The sequence below is a fragment of the Xyrauchen texanus genome, chromosome 35 (genome assembly GCF_025860055.1).
Source record: "Xyrauchen texanus isolate HMW12.3.18 chromosome 35, RBS_HiC_50CHRs, whole genome shotgun sequence".
Classification (NCBI taxonomy): Eukaryota; Metazoa; Chordata; class Actinopteri; order Cypriniformes; family Catostomidae; genus Xyrauchen; species Xyrauchen texanus.
This window is the reverse complement of record NC_068310.1, coordinates 17,400,466-17,424,725: the sequence shown is the minus strand read 5'-3', so window position 1 is coordinate 17,424,725 and position 24,260 is coordinate 17,400,466. Positions and strand designations below refer to the sequence as shown.

The window sequence follows — 24,260 nt, the reverse complement described above, 5'->3', positions numbered from 1 at the left end:
ATCATGACACAATCAGACACAGAAAATCAGAACATGTTTAATGTTTAAAATACAGTTATGATGATCAGAATTTAGGAACTTTGAGATTTCACCTGGCATAAAGCAGCAGAATTAGAAACCAAGCAATGATAACATGTATGTCGATCGTTGCTTTTTGTGGTTAGTAAGGACAACAACTGATTAACATGGAATGTATTTTATTTCTTGTTGCTTTATCATGTCACGTCTATTGAGGACCATGGTTGGGAGGGTTACTTTTAAAATGTAGCCTATTCCACTACAATTTACAGAATATAGGCTATGCTGCAAAATACAATTTGTAACATAAAATTTAGGATGACCATACGTCCTCTTTTTCCCAGACATGTCCTCTTTGTCGGACCTTAAAAAAGCATCCGGCCAGGATTTCTAAATTTACGAAAATGTCCGGGATTCGGCTTTAGTTGCATTATGATGTGCATCTAGTCTAATACTACATTGCGTGCGCACATATTTGCATTGCTTTAACCCCTTTTTGTAAGTCCCGCTTTCTCGCACACCATTTGGTCGATTAAAAGAGGCTTTCAGCAACTATTGGCCAAAATCCTGCCTGTCAATCTCTCCATGAGCGCCTGAAGCGCTGTTGTGTTCGGCATCAAACCAATGCTTGACAGTATCAGCAAATGACAGCTGAGTGGAAAAAATGCCCAAACGAAAGTGCAACTTTACAGAAGATTTGCACAAAAATTCCCATGATTTCGTGCAGATCGAGATCCGTGGGAAGCAGAATTATGACATGTAAAGCTGCACTTGTGTGTCAGTTGCTAATAAATGTGCAAGTGATTTAGAAGCACACATTAGCTCTGCGAAGCGTAAAGGGTCAGCAAGAGGTGAAAGTTCATCAGGTAAATTCATTCAAAAAAATTGTAATAGTAAATGAAGGTACACACATTCAAAAGTTGTTATTTATTTATATATATTTATGCTAATAGAGTGTCTTTCACAGTATTACAGTTTGCATTCATAGTAATACTGTTTTGAACCCTATTACTCCCCCCCCCCCTCCCCCCACTCACACCTTCCATTAGATTACTAAAGGTCAGTAACATCATGTAAATAGTTTTTTTTTATCAATGTCAGATTTTTTCACTTGTTTAATTATAAAAAAAGTGTATATGATTTTTGCCCTGCATCATTGCCCTGATATCAAAGGTCATACTAGAGAGAATCTAACATGGATATATATTGATAGAATATATAATAAAATATAATTGCACCTGGTTATAATGTAATCTGGTTAAATAATATAATGCTATATGTTTATGTGACAGTTTACGCAAAATAAACTATTTCTTCTGCTCCAAACTCACTTCAAAACCCAATATAGTTTATACTACTTCTTTTTCAAATCGTATGTGGGTTCTGTTCAGGGAATGAGGCAGAACATACAATATATTATATGCAATCTTGAAAAATAATGTCAAATGATGCTTTTCGCTAAGGTTGCCCACCTTTTCATGATCTGACAACTGTTCAAATGCTCCTTGGATTGCATCATTTATAAGTATAAATGTTTTCAAATTGAATAGACCAAATATTCAATGAAACAAATGACAATAAAATGAGAAGTAATCTCTTCAGAAATCAAAATACATTTAGAATATAACTGTATTGTGATTGCCAACGATTTAGTGGAATACAGTTACTAAAATTCGATATTTTAAATATGTAATCCCATTACATGTATTCTGTTACTCCCCAACCCTGTTTAGGACATGGTGTCACCTGTGATTAGCAAATTTGTCACAATACCGACGTATTCATCTGGTTTGTTCTGTGTGCCTCGTGTTTCCCAGCTGCCACCTATCCGCCATGTTTAGTGATGCCACAGCAACGCTGGTGATGCTGCTCATTCTGCTCATTTGTTGATTAGCAGTAGCTATGTTTCATTCCCCTCCTGCCTATATAAACTTCCTAGTGTGTCATGTTTTTAGCTTGATTGTAGTTCGTGTTTGAGTGCCGGCTCACTCACCTCACTCTCTAACCTCGACCTGTGTTCTGTTTATTGTTTTTCTTCTCTCTCTGTGTTAGTATGGCTTGGTTGGTTGTCTCCCTGACATCGGAACCCACTCACTGCCTTCGTCAGTCTGGGGGTGTTCCATCGCTTCTCTCTCTCGCCCAGACTGCTCTTCAGCCATCTCCTCTTCCACTGCCCTCACTGCAGTCTCTCTCGGACTTATCACTAACACAAACACCTTGTGGATCAACACCGGTCTAAACCCCCAGTTTACGTTTGTGGGCAGAGGGCATGGTTGTCCACAAAAGACATTCTACTCCAACTCTTCTCTCATAAACTGGGGCCTAAGTTCATTGGTCACTTCCCCATCACTTAGGTCCTTAGTCTGGTGATGGTCCACCTCAAGATTCCCACTTACTTAAAACATGTTCACTCCAAGATTAAGTCTGATTTTCACACAGACTTACATCCCACTGCTCCCGACCCACCTCCTCCCTGCCTCATCGATGGGGCTCCGTTGGAGGGACAGAGGCTATCAAAATTTAGTAGGCTGGGAGAGCTATGGACCTGAGGAGAGATGCTGGATCCCGGCGTGGGACGTTCTGGACGCCACCCTAATAGATGAGTTCCATCGACTGGGGGCACCAGGAGGCACCCTTGAGGGGGAGAGGGGGCACTGTCATGATACCAGCATATTCTGGTTTGCTCTGTGTGTCTGTGTTTTCTTTCCCTCATGTTTCCCAGCTGCCGCCTATCTGCCATGATTAGTGTTGCCATGGCAATGCTGGTCATGCCGCTCGTTTGTTGATTAGTGGCAGCTGTTTATTTATACCTCCTAGTGTGTCATGGTCCTTTGATTGATTGTAGTTTGTGGTTGAGTGTTGGCTTGCTCACCTCATTCTCTAGCCTCTGTCTGTGTTCTGTTTATTGTTTTTCTTCTTTTTGTGTGTTAGTTGGTTGATTGTCTCCCCGACATCGGAATCCTTTCTGCCTGTGCCTTCATCAGTCTCTCTCCCTGCCAGTTCCTATTGCCAGGGGTATTCCATCGTTTCTCTCTCTTACCCATAGTACTCTTCACCCATTTCCTCTTCCACCACATTCACTGCAGTCTCTTAGAATTATTCTCCTCTGTCATTTATTCTGTGCTTCCGCTATAGTTAATAAAGTTTTGTAACTGTTCCTCCACATCTTGGGTCCTTTGTAGTGCTTTGGTGACAAAATTAACCAAGAGTTGATTGTAGATTTTGAGCGTAAGCAAAAGATGAGATCTGCACACCCTTTTGACACACCAATACTGTGACTCCTACATGTATATTTCAACTATAGTCACACTTTATGTTTCTATGCAGGTCAGAAATCTCTTAACCGGCCCATTCATTTTGCCACACTTATTTTTGTAATTTCCTAAAGAGGCAGTTACCTGAAAGAAGGCCACTACTAGGTCAGCCACACACAGATTGACCATGAAGAGGTGCATAGGTGCGTGATGTTTCTTCCTATGCAGCAGTACCCACAGCACGAAGATGTTACCCAGAGTTGTGAGGGCAAATACCAGCCCTAGCACCCCGATCTCTGCCTGGGCCAAGGCCTGGTCCCGCACTCGCGGAGGGACTACGGGCTGCATTGTGGACATTGTGGTGGAGAATGTTATATTCTCTGATGGAACCAGCCAGAGAAAAGCCCCTGGACCCCCATAACTGCTGCTGAGATTGAAGAGGGAACTGGACAAGTGTGATGCCCCTTCCATTCCCAGAACAGAACGATTGGGCTGACCCAAATTTTCTTCCCAAGAGGCCATCTTCTTGCCAATGACCTACAAAGAGAAGGATAGACAGAGAGGCAGTAAGCAACACTGATCACTCACTGACTTTGATATATAAATTGGTATAAGAAAGTCATAAATCATTTTAAATGTCAATAAATTAATTGAAATTTGTTGGTAGTTTTTGTAACTCTCAAAAGTGCCTCAGTAAATGAATTAATGTCTACAATATCATCACAAATTAAATTGCAGTCTCAGCTTCTCTTTTTGGAGACATTATGCAAAAAGGCTCTTAAACCAGCTGATTTAATCCTTGTGTTTTCAGCCAAAACATAAAGCAATCAACAACAAATGTACTCAGTAGACTGTTGTAGGGTAGCTTTGATGTTTGTGAGAAAGAGCAGAGCAAAATAGTAGAAAGAGAGAGCCCAAATATATTGACTTGATTTGAAGACTGCTTTGAAAAGTGCCTTTGGTTCTTTGTATGTCTATCATTTTGTGACTTTATGTATTTACATAAAAGACAACTCTATCCTAATTTTCTCTATAGCTCTCTCTCATTCACTTCACAATGTATCCTTCCTCTAATCTTTCCAATCATCTTTGTATTCCCAACATCCCAAACATCTGTTGCCCCTCTAAGATATCACTTTCTACCAGTAAAACGTTCAGAAATCACTCATAACTTTCCAATCCCTTTGTATCGGCAGCCATCCTTCCCATAAAGATAGCACATGGATTATTATCTCCATCTGCTACAACAGATTTAAGTGTTATGAAAGCAAATTTATTCAATAAATATCTGATGGGCAAATTTGAGATGCAATCTCTTGAGATTGAGTCCTCATGTGTCCCCAGAAACAAGAAGATTTGCAGTATCTTGAGAGTTGTGAGATATGGGAACAATTTTTTTTAAATCCCTCCATTTGGTATACTACATATTATTAGGCATGGATGGAGAAGAGGTAACAGTGGGCAGACAAATTGGCTTTGAAAGGCTAAATGGAGAAGAAGTTTATGCACTAACTCAAATGGTACAGGCACAAACACATTGCATGCTTTTATCACTTGTCTTACATTATTCATATTTTTTCTGCCTATTTTATCTAATACTTACAAACTTTGTACTTTCAATGTAATGTTTCATTTTGGACTTGGAATTTACCTTCCATCATCCATGCCTACTGGTTTTAAGAATTGTAAAATCAAATGTCACTAAAAGAGTAAGAGTGCAAAAGCATTTAACACAGAATATAGGATTATTACAACACTGTTGGTTTTTACAAAACACTCCACCACTCTAAATATGGTGGAAATGTATTGAGAGTGTCTGTAACCCATTTCATCTTACAAAGATGTATGAAATGTCTAGACATTGTTAAATTCTAGGAATGTTTAGTCTATTTTACATTTATATGTTTTATATTTAAGTACTTTCACCTGCCACAAATATGCAGTCAAGCCATTTGTAGGTTGATTTCCCTGCAAGTGTAAACACTGTGGCGTTATCAGAACATTGCTCTAATTGTTTGGGCATCCTGACCAGCCTGGCCCAACAACATTGGCTTAACCAATGGGATGAGTTTGGGGTAAGGCTATCTGTTTGTCAGACCAATAGCAAAAGGGGGAGTGTTAAGGAAACCTGTTAGAAAACAATCTTTTTTTTTTACTTTGACAAATGAATTTCCGTGACTTTTCCAGTCATTTGTGATTACAGGGGTCATTAAATAAGATTTTTTTAAATTGCACTCAGACAGAAAAATCAATAAATATTTTCAGTTTTTCCATGGACCTCGGGAAACCTGTATTTAAATAATCTCTTGATGCAAGTTCAAACCAGAAACCTGTTGTATTTAATTCACTTTCATTCATGTCAAGCACTCTTACTGTCCAACTTGTCATATGTTCCTCTGCTTTCCATTACCTACTTTAATACATCCTGGGAAATTACAGAAAGATTCAAACATGAATATTGCTGGCAATTCATCAGGAAGCTGAAAGTAGGTCTGTGATGCTGGGCATATGTGCATTTTTAATATTTTTTTGTGTGACAGGGAGTGATACATTTATGACACATCTGCCTGTAGGAAAGAAAAGACACAACTGAGATCTCTTTAATATGTCAACTGTTTTAGCAAGTCAACAATGAGTTTAAATTGAAAGCAAATGGGGACTTTTGCTTAAATCTTATGCTTCTTAGATTTTTCACCCAGAGTAATCTAACATGTGTCTATTTTGGATCTTCGGAAAATATCTCTGTGTCTCACGCTGTGCTCAAATTTGCTAGGATACCGAAATCTGCAATCAAAAGTCCACTTCAATTTCAATATAAACATAACATTTTGAAAGTGTCTTAGCAATGCTATCCATATGAATATTATAACCATATTATTGTTGTCAAAAATTGTCTCATTTGTTTCTAGTTTCATTCTACTAAGGAATTTTTGGAGAAACATGGGAGACAAATTTCATAATTAAAGGTGAAGATAATATTTTCTGCACCATTCGCTGTACGAAGTGGAAATGCAAAAATAATGACTGTTTTCAAACAGGTTTCTCTGTTGTTACCTGTGTCTTTCATTGTTTGGACAAACTCAAAATATTATTTGAGCCAGACCACTCTGACAAACAGAACAAAGATCTTTTAGTGCCACTGAGCTACAATGTTAAGGCTGAACGCTGAATGACTTAGAATGATTATCAAATCACAAAGGCTGTGATTTAATTAAATAGATAGTCTGCACGCACTGCTTGCTGCGCTTATCCTGTATGTGTGCAGCTCTTTTCTCTGTGGTGTTACACATACTCAAAGCAAGAGCTAGGATAATAAGCTGAGTAAATTAAATTTACAGTGCTTTATATTCACTAATTAGACATTTGTGTATTAAAAATATGCTTGTAATAAGTTACTATTTAAATCTAAAGTAACCTCATTATACAGGTGCTGCGTCCAAAGATCCATACTTCCCTACTATATAGTGTGCCAAAAAGAGTATACAAATGGAGTAGTATGCCTATGTCTGAATCCACAGTATACTTCACTATTCCATAATCCTTGGTTAAAAACGCTGGATATAAAAGAACAGAGGTGAACTGTGAGTCAGCAGCTCTTTTCAACTGTAGGTGACACACACACGCACACACACACACACACACACACACACATATATATATATATATATATATATATATACATACAGACACTATATATATATAAAGTGCCATACCACTGATTAGCGTGCTGAGCAACACCTGTCCTCCTCTAATTCACTCCCTTCTTAAGCCTGTTGTGTTCTCTGTATCTTTGCTAGATCGTTGTTTGATGTTGAGTAACTAACCTCACTTTCTCTGCTTAGATGGTCCTGTCTCATGTATCTGTTGGTTGCCCATGCGTTGGATGTGTGTTTGACTTCCCGTTGCACAAACCTAAGCCTAACCCTCCCCACCCTGCCATACCCTACCATACCATACCTACCCGATCCCTTACCTATACTACACTACCCTACCTAACCTTTCCATAACCATAACCTCATACCCTATCGAGGCTAGGGGGAAACAGGTTCCAACGGGGAACACAATTCGATACAGCACCGGGATCTTCAACATTTTACAGCCTAGTGACTGCTCTTATTGGCTAATAATTCCTTTAAACATTTCCTCAGCTCTTGGTTTGTACTCAATATCGCTCATTACATTGAAAGGCCACTGTGAACTCTTCCTTCAATGTACCACCAAAATAAAAGCTTCCATCAAAAAAAAAAGGCCTGTATAGCAATGCCACATGCAGGGTAAGAAAACATGGCATAAATATGGTACTGTTTTATGATAATAATAGTTGTTGTGATATTTTTCAAAAAATATATTTCCAAAATAATTTCTTAACATAATAACTTATTATTGGGTTCCAAAAAATAATGACGAGGCTGAGACCCTACCACAAAATGGTTGTGCTCTGCTTAGAGGTAAAGGGGGCAGATAGAAAACGTAGGAGAGTAGAGTGGAGAATGTAACAATCTTCTGTGGAGAGCAGCAGTGTCCTCATCTCTCTCTCTTTCTCTCTCTCTCTCTGCTGACTTTCAGCTAAACCTCATCCTTTCATCAGATCAGACTGTCAGTTGTATACATCAGTGCACCCTGCTGAAAAGACTAGCTAACACCAGCCAGAATGCCCATGCTCATCCAGGCTGGTTTATGTTAGTCAGAATGTACTTTGAATTGGTCTATCTGGTGGACCAGCATATTCATGAAATGAAGTCTTTCTGGTTGGAAATGCTAGTGGGGACACCACCAAACACAACTAATGCTGGTGACCAGTTATGCTGGGTGTATATTTATATTTACACAATGGATATGAATGAAGGCTTAAATACTGTAAAGCAACATAGTATACAAAATGAATATGTCTGTAAGTACTAGTAATATACAGTACTACTTTTTTCAGTGCCCTCTATTATTATTCCTCCACCAGGCACAGAGTATTTGCCGATGTGGATGTGAATGTGATGAAGTGCTATGGAATTTATCTATGTACGTCAGTACATCAGATGAGCAAAAAGCATACAACTGAGCATTATGTGTACTCGTCTATAGTGGAATCAGTGTGTGTGTGTGTGCGTGCGTGTATCTGGTGAGCTAAGTGAAAGTAATCCCTAACTTAAAAACACTTCCCAGGAATGCACAGCAGAAGGAGCAACTGTACACTGTAAAAAATGTCACAGTAAAAGACTGTAAAAATGCTACAGAAATAAAATGTTAATTGATTAACGAATATTAGCTGTAAAATATATAGTAATTTTTTTTTATAGATATTTTAAAAGACAATACAGTTGTAAAAATTACATTTTTAGATGTAAAAAGTAAGATTTTCCTGTATAATTAATGGTAAAAATGCACAATATGTTTAACAAGAGTTACAGTAAACGATTGTTAAAATTACAGTAGAAAGCAGTAATCGGGCGTTCCCAGAATTCCCTGTGTGACCCATTACATTTCATTATATTTTATGGGAATCGTTATGTTTCATCTTATTTTTAATATCAGTTACGTACACTGGGGTGTTTTGCGTTATATTTGATGTAATTTAGTTAATGTTTACTGCATTATTTAAATCTCACATGTGTTACCATGATGGTGTTTAGGGTTTGTGTGAGTGACACTTAGCACTGTCTCTCCATATTCATAGGTCTTTGCTCCTGGAAGAGCCACTGTTGGTGAACTTTATGTCATCATGTAATCTTCTGTAGTAACTACAGTGATTAACAAATACATTATAAAGTTAAAAGCAGTTTCAGAAGGCTAACATCAATATTTATTTATGATTTTTTTTTATTGTACATTTAACAGAATTTTTTTTTTTCATGTAAATTACAACCATTTTTAAACTGTAAATTTGTCAGGTCGTTCTGTAAAGTTGTTTACATTTTTACTGTATTTTTTACAACATTTTTCTGGCAACCACAGCAGCCATTTTTTTTTTACAGTGTATAGTGTTCCAACCTTATCTGGAATTTTACGTGGAGGAAAAGCAGCAATTAACAATAGTGGCTCACTTGTGTTTCTCATAACAAAAGTAACTGTCTGCTAGTCATAGAGTGGGGTCTATTGGAAATAATCAAAGTTTTAAGAGTTTTCATAGTGTAGAATAAAGAAGAAATATTTAAAATTCTGCATTATATTTAGTTACTAAACATCCTTCCAGTCCATTGAACCAAAGGTCAGATTTCCTTTCTTACAGTATTTAAAGATACGGTATAATATTTGCACTCCATAAGTTAATTCCACTATATATCGGTATACAAGATGCTCTTTGGAACATCCTCAAATCATGCTAGGATAACAAATGATTTGCTTTTGCATTTATGCCAACTTCAGTGCATGTTGAATTTCATGTACATATTACTCTCTCAACTTGTTTTGTTGATTATATAATTTTTATTGAAAAATTAACATTATATTAAAATTTTTCTCGGACTTGGACTCCACTGTAGCTAAAAAACAATTTAAGATATCCTGACTGTTTATACGATAAAAAAATAACACTTGCATGAATCGGCTATAGCCAAGCATTCAATCCCACTCCTTCCTTATTATGTGTCTGTGTCTTTGTCAGTCAAAGGAAAACAGCCACACCATGGGAAGGCTGACTGAGTGATCCACCTATTTTCATTTGTTAGCTCTTTTGTTTATCAAGCCCACTTCCATACTCTTTTTGTCCTTTAATGTTCAACGTTTGCTCTGTGCTCAGGTTAGTAACTCCAGAGTCCCCGATGCTGCTCCCCAAGTACACACCCACATTTCTCATGAACTCAGAGACAAATGGAATAGTAAAGTAGTATAGTAGTGACAGATGCTTCTTGCTGTTAGCAGACATTTAATGTTATTGGTTTTCAAGTATAAATGTATATATGATGTACAAATGTGTGTGTGACTGAGTGAGGACGGTTCTTGGTGCTTCTGAATGCTTCACATATAGTATAGCTTACTCATTAAATCGGCACACATATCCCAATTTAAACAGACACAGTATGACACTTTAAACTTTATATATATATATATATATATATATATATATATATATATATATATATATATATATATATACCTTTAAAAGTGAACAAAGTAATTTTTGTGTAATTTTGTTTAAACTTAAATTTAGAGGATAAACAATCTACTGGGATGGCAGTACATGCATGTCCTTTCTGATTTTTTTTTTCTTCTCAGTAAACAGATCCATAATGCTTTGTAAGGGTTCAACAAAAGCAGGTCACCCATGTTGATTTAAGATGCAGGAGATTCCAGTTTTGCAGGATTAAAATGTCCTTTTGCATATAGCCAAGCTAGCTTTTTTTCAAATATTTTATAAACAAATAATTGCATTCATTGCTCTACAGGAGATTTGAATGAACGCAATGAAATCTTTTTTATTATTGATTGAAAGTTAAAGGAATAGTTCACCCAAAAATGTAAATTCTCTCACCAGTCACTCACCCTCATGCCATCCCCTTCTTGTGCTAAACTCAAGTAAAGTTTTTTTTTTTTAAGAATTTCTCAGTTCTTTTGTTCCATATAATGCAAGTGAATTGGTGCCAAAATGTTGAAGCTGCAAAAATCACATAAATCAGCATACAAGTAATGTAGACACCATAAGACTCCAGTGGTTAAATCAATGGCTAGAAGTGATATGATAGGTGGGGGTGAGAAACAGATCACTATCACATTCTTCTTCTTGTGTTTTTGGTGATTGATGTTTTTATGCATAAATCCCCCTACTGGGCAGGGAGATGAATTTCTAGCAAAATAATAATAATAATAATAATAATTGTAATTTTGATCTGTTTCTCACTCACACCTATAATATCACTTCTGAAGACATGGATTAAAACACTGGAGTCTTACTTGTATGATGCCTTTATGTGCTTTTAGGAGCATCAAAGTGTTGGCACCACCAATTCACTTGTGGACCTACAGAGCAGACATATTCTACTAAAATCTTAATTTGTGGTCTTCATAAGAAAGATTGTCATACACATCTGGGATGACATGAGAGTGAGTAAATCATAAGAGCATATTCATTTTTGGGAGAACTGTCTCTTTAATGACATACCATCACATAACCCAGCCTAAGTTGAAAGACATGCAATCCAATCAGAAGCCAGTCGATCATGATTCATGAATGTGGTTGCCAAGGGTAATCACAATGACAAAATGTTTACTCTGTTGATGGGTAAAGCTTTCATTGAAGGATTATGAAGCGGTTTAGTGACCTAAATAAGAGAAAAAGTAAATCGCAATTAGCGTCGCTCTGACACATACGTGGATGTTCAGCGACTTTTCAGCTGACCCTAGTCATTAAACTCATCTATGTGCATGTGTGTATACATCAAAATGCGATGAAGCGGAGTCATTTTATAAACACTCTATAGATCGCTTTGTTTTCAACAAGTTAAATATTGTGCAGAACTGTGAGAAAACCTCATTTAAAACGTATTTCAATGGTTTACAGTGACTGTATCGTTATTTTTGTAAATTTTCTGAATTAGATAAAGTTTTAGGGCTCATCTCGATCAGTTTAGTATATGCTATATGTGTGATTTCCTGTTAATAATTTTAATACAATTTTTAAAATATTCAGGTAAAACTTGGTAGCTCACTGACAACCCCCAACAAATGTAGCCTAAGCGTTTATTATTTAAAAGTAGTAGCCTAATAATACATTCAAAATCTAATCGCAGAAAACAACTGTATTCTATTATAACTAAACAATGTTTGTTAAACTTTATATTGCATAAGACTTAGCCTACAATATTTGTATTTATTGGACAGTAAATGTTTCGTATCGTAATAATACCCGAAGGGCGCAGGTGATTTGCGTGACATTTATGTTGCGTACCAGAATAGAAACAAAATAGAAGCAGTGCGTATTTGATCGACGATAAGAAGCACTTACCGTCAGTGTCGTCCGTATTTTCACCTGCAGTATTTTGTTTTGCGATATAATCCACGGTTTTCTTCGAGAACTAACACAAATATTGCTCTGTCCATGCTACTGTATGGCCACGTCTTCTATCTTGACACTGAATCTGTTTTTTTAGTCCATCACTGTAACTTTGTTTCAGAATTATGTCAAATATATTGGAGTGTGTCCAAACCATTCTAATAACTGAATTGAAGTGCCAGTTATATTTGATCTCTTTTTACCTATAAAGTTAATTTTCCATTCAGCTTAGAGACAAGAAGAACTGCCAAAAAACGTTCACATGCCAGTCTCATCCTCTCTGTCTGTTTTTTCTCAGTATACTCTGGCTAGCTCACTAAACATTATTTACTTGGCTTCTTGTGTTCCTCCTACTATCCCCCTCCTTCCCCAGAAACTCCTCCCCTGTAGTCTTCATCAGACTTCATCCCAGCTACAAAACCTTGATCCAGATGTTGTAACCAATGTAAAGATCTAATAGTCATATACACAAAAATAAATGTTAACCTAAACATAGAAGTACTTAATGTGGTAACATCTAAATTAGCCATAATTTTTTAAATGAGAAATATTATTTAACATCACTTAATCAACCTGAGTGCATTAGCTGGGATGGATTATGACTTGCAAAGGCCCTGGGGCCAATTATCTCCAAGGGCCCCCCTCCACCCAAAAGTTGTCTGTGGTGTTCGCTGTTCATGCCTAAAAGGGTTTTCAAGCGGGGGGGTAACCAAACTAGATTGTTCAACCTTAAAGCCCAGCGCCCCCCGGGCAGTCAAGGGCCCCCTGGTAATCCGTCCCTGTACATTAGGCTACACCAACATGCAGAACATTTCAGCTTCTTAATGTAGTCAAGCTTCAGATAACATTCCTGTATCGATTAGTGTGAGAAATACCTTTCTGTACACTTTTATGAATTCAGCCATTAAAAGATAATATATAATTATGCAAGTAGGTATTTCTTACCAATAAGTGCCCTAGTCAGTCTTATAGAAATTAATTTATCTTGAAATAGATACCTTGTCCTCAGCATTTTAGATAAAAATAAAATGTAAATCTGGTAATTTTGCATTTGTGACTGGCTTCAAAATTCAAGAAGCATTCCATTTCCATTTGTAACACATAACTTGAGGGCTTGCTCAAGTAGATAAGTGCTGTCAGACCCTGTCTATGACCAGTTTGGACCTTTTGATCTGTTTCTGAAGTAATCACATGCAAAACACTCAAGATGTCTTAAAGACATTAATCTCATTGTAATCCCAAATCTTTGGTGCACACTGTCTGAATTGTACAAACAGGGGATGGGATGGGGGTAAACTCAATTGCAGCATCGCAGAAGTAAAATATGTCTATGAAACACAACACTCTGCATCTTCATAATATACATTATGTGTGTGCAAACAGCACAGAACCAGAAATCCCATGTTTGTATTTTCACTGAAGGAGGATGAAATTAGACCAGACAGACTCATTATACAAGGAATTAATCACATTAAGGGAATGATTAAAACATGAATGAGATTACACACTTACACTGAATACATAAACATGACAATGTTCAGCCGGCGAACATGTTTGAAACACCTGCTCCCCTGAAAGGAATTAAATGTAAGTTTAAGCAAATGACCATGTCTATTTTCTCTGTAATTTAAACAAGCTTGGAACTCCATCCTCAGCAGTCTTTGTGCTTGTGTCAGCCAAAAATGTATAAAGATTTGATAAATAACCTCCCCCCTCCCCCCTCCCCCGCACACACACACACCCCACCCCCAACACACATTTCATGCTCTCCTTCAGTTCTGCCTAATAATGTTTTCCACTTATGATAAAACAAAGGATAGAGAGATTTTATAGATGGACAAAAAGTGATAGGGAAGGAGTAAGAGTGTTTAAAATTAATTAATGGAAAAGCTCAGCTGATTCAAGGTTTTTAGGTGATCCTCTGTGCAATTATTTTGCTGCCACAGATAAACATGATACTGACCCCATGCACACAGCCTTTTTTCTTTTGTGAATGCGAAAGATTCTTTCTATTCACACAGTAGATACAACATGAGTGTCTGTGCATACTGTAGCAGCTAAACTCTTCACAGCTGCAAAGCCTGTTCCACTGACTCACCTGACTGTTCAAGAAAGAGAAAAAAGAGGTCCATGCTGATTGCATATTGAGAGAGCAAGAGAGAGTTTAATTAAACTTCTATTCCTAAGACTTCTATTATTTCTTCATGTCTCAACCTGAAACTATGTGACGTTTACTTCGACAAGGGATATTTTTGTCCTCGCTGAAAGCGAAAATGCTGTACGATGCAAGATTTCACAGCAAATTAGAACATATTTGAAATTATGCTACCCTCAAGTACTATTGGAATTTTTGTAAATACAAGTTTCCTACTTGGAAGTTGCACATTAATGCTCCCTCAAGTCATAATTATGACTGGATAACTAAGAGATAATATTAATACCCGAGTTGGGAGGAGATGGTGGAGGAGAGTACGGTTTACGTAGTGAATGATACGTTTTATAAATTTTTCTAAAAACCTACCTTGTTATCAATTCCCATTTCGGTCATATACATTTACGTATATCAGTAACCATTTGAGGCATATTGTACATTTTTACACAGAGAAAATAGCATGTATTTGACCAAAATTCCATTATCTTCAGCGAGTTGACTAACATATATTACGGTGTCAAATTAAGAGTTCCCAAGAAACATGCCAGAATGAACTTGGTGTCGTCCGTGTTTCTGATAATTAAGCACATGAACGTGACACACTTGTGATAACAAGTTAAGAGGTGGGAAGTAGGTTAATTCTGATATATGTGAAGACAGCATTATTCTTGGAACAGTTTAAATCCAACAAGAAACTTCCAACAAGAAAAAGTGCAATAGAATTGCACTTAAAGTCAGACTTACAAATTGGAAATCTACAACTCCAATTTGGCAGAGATGCAATGGCATGATGTCACGCAAATGATTCGGCACACATGGATTGACATAGTTAAAAATAAACATTCACTTTTATTAAATAATTTTAGGGCTGTTGATTTAACATGTTAATATAGTGCAATTAATATATAAAAAATAACATTTTGAAAAAATGTATGCAATTAATTATGCCTCTTGACCTGTATGTCAATTTGATTAAAAAAATATATATTTTTGTTCCATCAAAGCAATTCAAGCTTCAAGTACATAAAACTTTGTGTTTTTATGAGCTGTGTCAGCAGGGGGCAGTCAGTGTGCCTCAACAAACCTCACAAGCAGCGAAGCTGCAGAATGAGAGCCAGAATGCATTCTTCACAGCTAAAAAAGAAAAACAGGATGCAGAAATCTAGAGCTTTTCAAATTTCTTTTAACTTGACACAACATCCTTAAAAAGTGCATTTATGATGCTGAAAACAAGTAAGATGCCCCAAAAGCATCTGTCTGATGCATATGCAATACATAGATAATTAAATAATTGTTTATTATTGTAAATTATATTTAAATTTATTTGTATAATATATATATATATATATATATATATATATATATATATATATATATATATATATATATATATATATATATATAATTTTGTATTTTTTACATTTAATTATCTGTATTAATATTTGTTTACTGTAACAGTACAAATTTTAATAAACTGGCAGCCCTAAATAATATTCATCAATGAGTCAAAGTTCCTATATTACATGATAATGAACTTGTTGGTAAATCATGCTGTCTTTTAATTATCAAACACCTCTAGAACAAATGCCAGCATAGCATAGCTTCGTTTATCCTCTGCAATTTTGTATTATGACATGTTTCCTTTTAACAATTAATCACTTGGTAAGCTAACACGAACGTTGAAGATTTGTTTCTTTAAACGTCATCTTCCAAGCCTCTGGAAATGTAGATTTGTGATTGGAGATATCCATTTGGAATATCCGGACTTGGAATGGAATGCAACCCCATTGTGGAGTTTGTGGATGCAGCTTAGTGGAGTGGGATTTTGGACCAGTGAGATTTCATTGTGGATGGAGATAGAAGACTAGACACATTAGAAATAGTGACAAACAAAATGGCTGTCGCTCCTTGGTTGTTGTGGTAGCAGCTGGTTAGGACAAGCGCCTTGTTAGTGTATGGTGTTTTACAGATTATTCAGAAGTAAAAAAATGGATGGTCTTATTATACTAATTATACCCTTTTTTGCAGATTTTCTTAAGAGATATTTTCCATTTTTGTTTCATATTGGCTTGTGAACCGGTATCCCATCCACCTTCTCTCTGCAGTTTCACCATGTGATCATAATTACAAGAGAGTATGGTCAGAGGTTAGACTGATGTATAACAGATCCTCTTGATGACTTGGCTCACAGACTGTTGCTCTCTGCAAAGAATAAGACATATTTTGACACTTTGAGTGCATGGGGTTTTCACTATTATTACTATTTGGTGCACACATGGAGTGAGTGTATGAACGAATTAGTTGATGCTCCAAAGAGAAATATTGTGCTGGCAGTTTTAAAACTCCATCAAGAGGGGGCCTTGTATGTACTGGGAATGGTCTGGGAACAAACATCAAAAACTATTTTTGTTGTAGAATTTATCCCAAACTCCCTTTTGTCCATGTAGACACTTTGCAGGAGACAGCCTTTGGCTCTGCCCAGAAGTTTCACATTCCCATCCTGTTGAACAACGTTGTGCTATTAATATACAAGATGAATTTTACAAAGGGGACTGCAGTAAAAATAAGTTGCGAGATAAAGTATTCTTTTGTGGGTCGTGGTTTAGGGACTGTTTGTATGGAAGCCCAGAGGTTCATCAAGGACCCAAGGTGGTCAAAGGAGCCTGATGTGTTCCAGATCTTCAGGGTCTAAATAGGAGAACCTGCAGAGCTCAGGCGGCCAGACAAAACAAGATGAGCTGAGGTGAAAGAAAAGTGTGGAACACTAGAAAATATCTTGTTTTCCTTACCTGTCTCTTTCTCTCCCTCGCTCTCTTTGTCCCTCAGTGTTTTCCATATAACAATGCCTTTCAGCAGTTATATTTTGACATCCATTTTTTATCACTCCAGTGTCACATTTTTCACCACTGAGCAACATTTTTTTTAAAGAAATAACAAGCCATATGACTATTAAAATGGCCAGAGGATGCAGCATTAACAATTTATATAGGCTTTTTTTTACTAATTGAAAGCTGTCACATGGAGAAGAAAAATAACATTAGAGACCACTTTAATATCTCAATTGTTTCTCCAAGACAGCAATGAGATTAAATGAAGAGTAAATGGAGAAGTTTCTCAGATTTTTCTTAACAAGAGATTAAAACAATATCTCAAACTGTGCTCAGATTTGCCTTGATGTCAGTTAAAGATTTTAGCAAGAACTCAAACATCTCTCATCAAATTCTTCAAAGACCTAATTATCTAAGCTATGCTATTCATAACAGTTTTATAGCTCTGTAATTTTACTAAATGACTACACATGTCACATTTGTATCTTCGTTTTGTTTTCTCCTTAGAAATTTTATTAGAAACATCTGAGTTCAGTGAAGTTGATACTTAACTGAACTCCATGAAGTTTCCTAGCAATAAAAGAGAAACCTCTTAGCAATGAAATACTCCTCTGCAGTCAATGCAGATCCCGAAGCCGAAAATTAATTTAAGCCACCCATGATTTAGCTGTATAGATATTGTGTATACAAGTGTGTGTTTAGGTTTGTGTACTTTTGATCATAAAATGCTCCATATGACAGAGGGCCATTTTAAAATCATCAATTACTGAAATTGACCAAAGGAATCCTCGTCCTCAATTTAATATCGTTAGGGCCAGTGATTGACCTCCATACAGGGCCCTCAAACAGACTTAAACAGCTATCTAATAATGTTGGTTATGAGCAATGGCCCTCTATTATATACAGAGTATAGGTTATGGTGAAAGGTTCAGTTATGTTGGAACATTAAAGATTTTCCCTCACAGAGGCTGCTTACATTGCTTCTTGTAAATGAATTCAGGGCATTGAGGTTATTAGACAAGTTGAGGTCACACTTGACAGGGAAGAGATGACTAAATCTGGATCTGGACTGGAACAAGCACATCTGGTTAAGTTCTGAATCCTTTGAGGAAGGTATGAGCGAGGCAGAGAAAAAGATTTGTAAAGGTATCCTATAGTTGGGTGCCAAGATCCAACTGCAGGGTACAGCGATTCCAAATGTTATTGCACGTATCTCATGTAAAAATATTTATTCATATTGCACACATTTATGCAGGATCTCATTTATCATCAAACGCTTATAACTGCTGCTCTAAGATGGACTTCAAAGGCCAGGTTAACAGATCCAACACATTCTAAGATACAAATTCATGACACGTTTATTGTGATCTGGGAAGAAAATGCTGTACATTCTATTAATTCTGTCCTGTGTAGAGAAAATCATAGGTGTAGTTGACATGAAATCCTTCAGTAAATTGACATATACACACACAGCTTTTATGACCTCATTTTACTTGAGGGATTACATATAATATTTGCAATGTTTACACAATATTTCATTGTAAGACCTTAGAACCATTTAAAATGAACTACTGAAAGCAAAAAAGGTGATGACATATTTTGAAAAACAAAGACCAAAAATATACACTTCCCCATACATTCATGTGAATTTAAACCTAAATTCTTTCTAATCTATGTTATATAATTTTATGCCTCAACTATATGCGGACATTATACTGTATATGCATTTATGACAACACATACTATCACAGGTATCACCATAGAAGGCATACATTGCAAGCTCACTCAATCATATTTCCTGTGGTGACAAAATCCACAGGAAATATTCCAGTCTTCAGCACATGGACTGATGTCCTCTCTGTCCTCTAGCTTACCTCCCTTTCTCGTAAACCTGCTTGCCCACTTTACACACATATACAAACCCACTACTCATACATGTTCCTTTTACTTTAATGAAACACAGATGTAGGTATCCCAGAACAGTTATCGGTGAGGTGCATTATTCATGCTTTGATTAATCGTTATAATATGGCTTAATTAAAAGGAGCAGAGTGTAAGTGAGCAATTACATCAGACTATTCCTTCTCAAACTGTCATATGCACCATTCTCTCACCACCTCACAATAGGCTCATTACGCTGATAACATGTTTGCCTTTGTTGTTTTCCTCGGTCAGTGCTGTGGGAATTGCAGAGGTATCTTTTACCTAGGCTTATCTGAGAGTATATCACAGCACACTGTACATTTGAAGATGAAGAAGGGTAGGGTCATTTGTCCAGACCCCTCAGCATGGGAGACGGTAAAAAACTTGTTGTTTTACCGTTGTATCTCTATTAGTTATGTTTTGCTGTGCTTGACATACAGGCAAAAATAATTAATAAAATAGATGATAAAATAGTGATAAAATAACCCATATACATTTTCCAATATTCAGCAAAGCACAGTCAAATTCTTTCTGCTGAAAAAAACCCCAAATCTGAATAAATAAAAGATGTATTTACAGATACGACAAGTTGGTAAGTTTGGATTTGGCAGACTGGTGCTGCATTTCTTCTGTTGTGGATTGCTCAATTGTAAACATTTTGGTCTCAGATCATGCCCTGGTGACCTTGGAGGTGTTGCCACATATGGAGAAAAATAAATCATATAGCTGGTGCTTTAATGTGTCCCTTTTGCAAAATCTTGATTTACAACAAATGGTTAATACTGAAATTAATGACTTTTTAATGAAATTAATGACTTGTGGGTTGGCTTGGGAGGCACTTAAGCCATTTATTAGAGGTCGGATCATACAGTATGCCTCATTTACCAAAAAATCCAATGCACAAGAACTCGTGGAGTTGGAAGGGAATATTAAAAGTGCAGAGACAGAGCTGAAGCGCCGAATGCCGTCTAATGGCCTCAGAGAATTGACTCGTTTGAAATACAGATTTAATACTATTTTGTTGCGGAAACTGGAGTTTAGGTTATTCAGGGCAAGGCAGTCATACTTCGAGTCAGGGGACAAAGCAGGGAAGCTTTTGGCTAGATATATAAACCAGGGAGACTCTTTGTCTACCATTTCTTCAGTGAAATCTGCTGGCGATGAAATGTTTTACCTCGGCCATTGATATATGCCTTTAAAGAATTCTATCTTGATCTTTATAGTTCCACATCTTTGTCTACTGATGAAGATATTCTAAATTTTGTGGAACCATTAGAACTCCTTAAATTGACGACTGAGCAAAAAAAACACTCTTGATTATGGGACAACATTGGAGGAAATTGACATGGTATTTAAGGGCTTACCTACTAGGAAGGCTCTGGGGCCAGATGGTTTTGCCGCAGATTTTTTTGAGATCTTATGCTACAGAACTGGCTCCACTTTTGTTAGAAATGTATTAGGAATCATTAAAGAATGGGACACTTCCGCCAACCATGACGCAAGCTCGGATCAGTCTAATTCTTAAAAAAGACAAAGATCCAAGCGAGTGTAAAAGTTACCATCCAATTTCCCTGATCCAGCTAGATGTAAATATTTTGGCTAACTTTTGGGCTAACCGATTAAGTAAAGTTATGACATCTCTTATACATATAGATCAGGTGGGGTTTATTTTGGGCCACAGCTCTTCTGATAACATTAGGCGTTTAATCAGTATCATGTGGTCGGTGGCAAATGATTAGTCTCCTGTCGCTTCCATCTCACTTGATGCAGAAAAGGCATTTGATATGGTAGAATGGGATACAATTTTGGAAATGTAAGGGTTCGGGAGTATGTTTATTGGTTGGATCAAGTTACTTTATAGACACCCTAAAGCAAATGTACAAACAAATGGATTAATTTCAGATTATTTCACTTTGGATAGGGGCAGCTGTCAGGGTTGCCCTCTTATCCCATTATTGTTCTGTCTTGCCCTGGAACCATTAGCAGCCACGATAAGAAAGGAGGATCATTTTCAAGGGGTGGTGGGAGGCGTGGCACTTAGGCTTCTGCTTTATGCAGATTATATTTTATTATTAGTCTCTGACCCTACTAAATCTATGCCTTGACTCCACAGACTTATTAATTTATTTTCCAAATTCTCAGGATACAAAGTCAACTGGTCTAAATCCGAAGCTTTGGCTCTGACAGCGTAACGTACAGTAACGGCCTTTCAGCCAGGTGCCTTCCAGTGGCCCAAACAGGGCACTAAGTATTTGGGTATTTTATTCCCAACAAGTTTGTCTGATTTAGTTAGAGTTAATTTTTACTCTTTAATAAAAAAGTTTTTCGAGTGATGTAGACAGGTGGGCTTAACTGTATTTATCGATGATTGGGAAGGTTAATGTAATTAAAATGAACTGTATTCCAAAATGTAACTACCTGCTACAGTCTCTCGCGGTAGATGCTTATTTCAAGCAATTTGAGAGTATAGCGAAGTGTTTTATTTGGAATGGTAAGCGCCTCAGATTACATTTTAATAAACTGCATAGGCCGATTGACAAAGGTGGGCTAGGCCTAACCAAGATTTTGTTTTATTATTATGCGTTCAGCCTCAGACACTTGGCTCATTGGTCACTTCCACCTGAGAGAGAGCCCCTCCCTGGTTCTGCGTTGAACAAAAAATTCTTGCCCCTATTTTGCCATTGCAAAGCCTTTCCATTAATCTAACCAGAGAAGTTAAATCACACCCTGTTATTTCACATTTGCACTCAGTATGACAATAGTGTCTAGAGTGCTTAATTCAGATATTTATCTAAATGTTGCCTCATACCTATGGTTAAACCCCAGGATAGGCATTCATAAGTCACCTTTTTGTTGGTCAGAGTGGATTGCGAGGGGGTTAATACACTCTGTGATCTTTATGAGAGTGGTGTGTCGAGATCCTTGAATTTGGTTTAATATTTTGGGATCCTCAGATCTCAGTTTATTAGGAATCTTCAGCTACGCCACTTGCTCTGTACTATTTTTGGAAATAGCAAACACCCCCCTAAAGCAGCAGATACTCTAGGAGAGGTGATTTCTGCTTTTGGAAAAAGCCATGAGGCATCAGTGTATTACTCCTTATTTATTCAGAGTCTGGGGGACGGTGTTTCGACCACTCTAAAGAGATTATGGTAGAAAGATTTAAACTTGGAATGTGGGAGGGAGAATGGTCTAGGATTTAAAAAAAATATAAAAACTGCATCTAGAGATGCAAGGGTGCACCTTATACAATTCAACATTTTAAATTGTATAGACTTGGTCTTAAAAACACACCCACCTGTTGATGATGCCAAACATTGGATGGAGATATAGCCCAAGTCTTTTGGGGGAGTGTTGAACACAACAATTTTGGTTAAAGGTGCAGAGTCTGGTGTGCGATGTGTTTCATTCAGGTATCATTTTTCCCCTGACTCTGTATCTTGGGTGATGGGGCAGTCATTGACATTGAAAGTAGCCACATAAAGACTTAGGTCTTAACCAGTGTCATAATCGCCAGATCATCCAGAGGGGCTGGAGTTTGGCTGGAGCACCCTCTTTTCAGAAGTGGTGCTCAGAGATGGGAAGAGTGGCGGCATTTGAGGAAGTAGCATTTAGAGGAACGGGGAGGTATAAAGTGTTTGTGGAGAAATGGGGCAGGTATTTAAAATGTATAGATTTGTGATTATTGTTGTTGTGATTTTCATTGTTGTTGTGTGTCTATGTCATTTGGGACCACCGTTATGTTGTTGGGGTTAGGGTGGGATTGGGAGGGGGAGGGGTAATAGTTGGGGTTAAGTTTGAGTCTTTGTATTTATATGTTTGGTATGTGGTACATATATGTGAATAAATAAAAATGGTTAATTATAAAAAATAAGCAATCATCAAGGTAATAATGATGTAGCCTGTGGGCTGCAAATAACCACACTGGATTTAAAAATATTTTTGGGGTGTTTATCCTTTGGCTGTTTAATAAAAAAATAAGGAAAAAACAGCACTCGATTGGGCCATATTGTATTTAAAAAATAAAAATAAAGTAAATACAGAAGCTGAAATCCGCAAATGAAATGTAAAAAATGTATTATATTTCAACAAAACACAACAAATGAAATACGGAGCTGAAATACAGTACAGTTCTTGCATGTGTTAAGAACATGGTCAAACTTCACACATGCAGTCCATATGTACCCCAAAGAATACTGAAATGATGAACAAAACCAGGAGCTCTATTGCACAACATCTGTTATCACATCTCTAATCAGCACATATGGGTAACATGAGGAGTTCTTAAAGGGGCAACGTCCAATTTATCACTCGCGTTAAATTACATGATATTTCTCCACTTGGCTACATTCTCCCCTGCTAAAAGTCAGCGTCCCCGATGACTTAATACATATTTTTCACTTCTCTAAAGAACACACTACCAAGGCTTGTTATCACCTGAGAGAAGACTTCAGGACTAAGTGAAACAGCATTGCATGCTGATTTTGGCTCATGAAATGGGTTTGAGTGTATGCCAGCAATTGGCCCTTTTAGTTCTTCTTGGTGCCGATACAGACTTTTTCATCTCTGGTCATCTTTTTCAAAGACACCCTAGGAGACATGCCATTGTCAGACTCAACCCTCTCTGGAACAGACACCCTAGGAGCTGTGTCATTGCTAGACTTAACTCTCTCTAGTACCATACCTTGTTGTTCAATGTTCTCTGAAATCAGTATAGTTTCATTCAGTTATAAGCCTTTCAGCGACTGAAACAGGGTTTTCAGGGTTCACATTCTCGGTCTCTTGCAGACTAGGATATGTGAACTCTTCTAGCACAACAAAAACAGGATCAGAATGTACAACCTCAACCTGTTTTGAAACAGATTCTCCACTCAATTGTGGTATTGTGGGAGAACAGGTTTCAGTCACCTCTGGCTCTGGAACAGAGAGAACACAATGGCGCAAGTCAACTCTATGTACTCTCTTTACTGGACCACCTTTAAGGGGCTCAGTTATGTGCGTGGAACCCTACACATCTATGACTTTATACAGTAGGACCCCATGAATCCTGTATTTTGTTCCTACCCAAAGGTCTGTGACACAAGTATACCTGCTGACCCACATCA

General features: G+C 37.1%; 1 protein-coding gene across 1 annotated transcript in view; it reads right to left on the bottom strand.

Moving 5' to 3' along the window:
- LOC127628846 (vasopressin V2 receptor-like) overlaps positions 1-12,503 on the bottom strand; it is a 45,914-nt gene extending 33,411 nt beyond the window's left edge. Inside the window, exons 1-2 of the mRNA XM_052105785.1 lie at positions 12,205-12,503; positions 3,417-3,809 (exon numbers count right to left, since the gene is read on the bottom strand). Coding sequence (XP_051961745.1) covers positions 3,417-3,794 — 378 coding nt within the window. The 5' untranslated portion in view covers positions 3,795-3,809; positions 12,205-12,503. The remainder of the gene's footprint in view (positions 1-3,416; positions 3,810-12,204) is intronic.
- Positions 12,504-24,260: the final 11,757 nt, after the last annotated feature.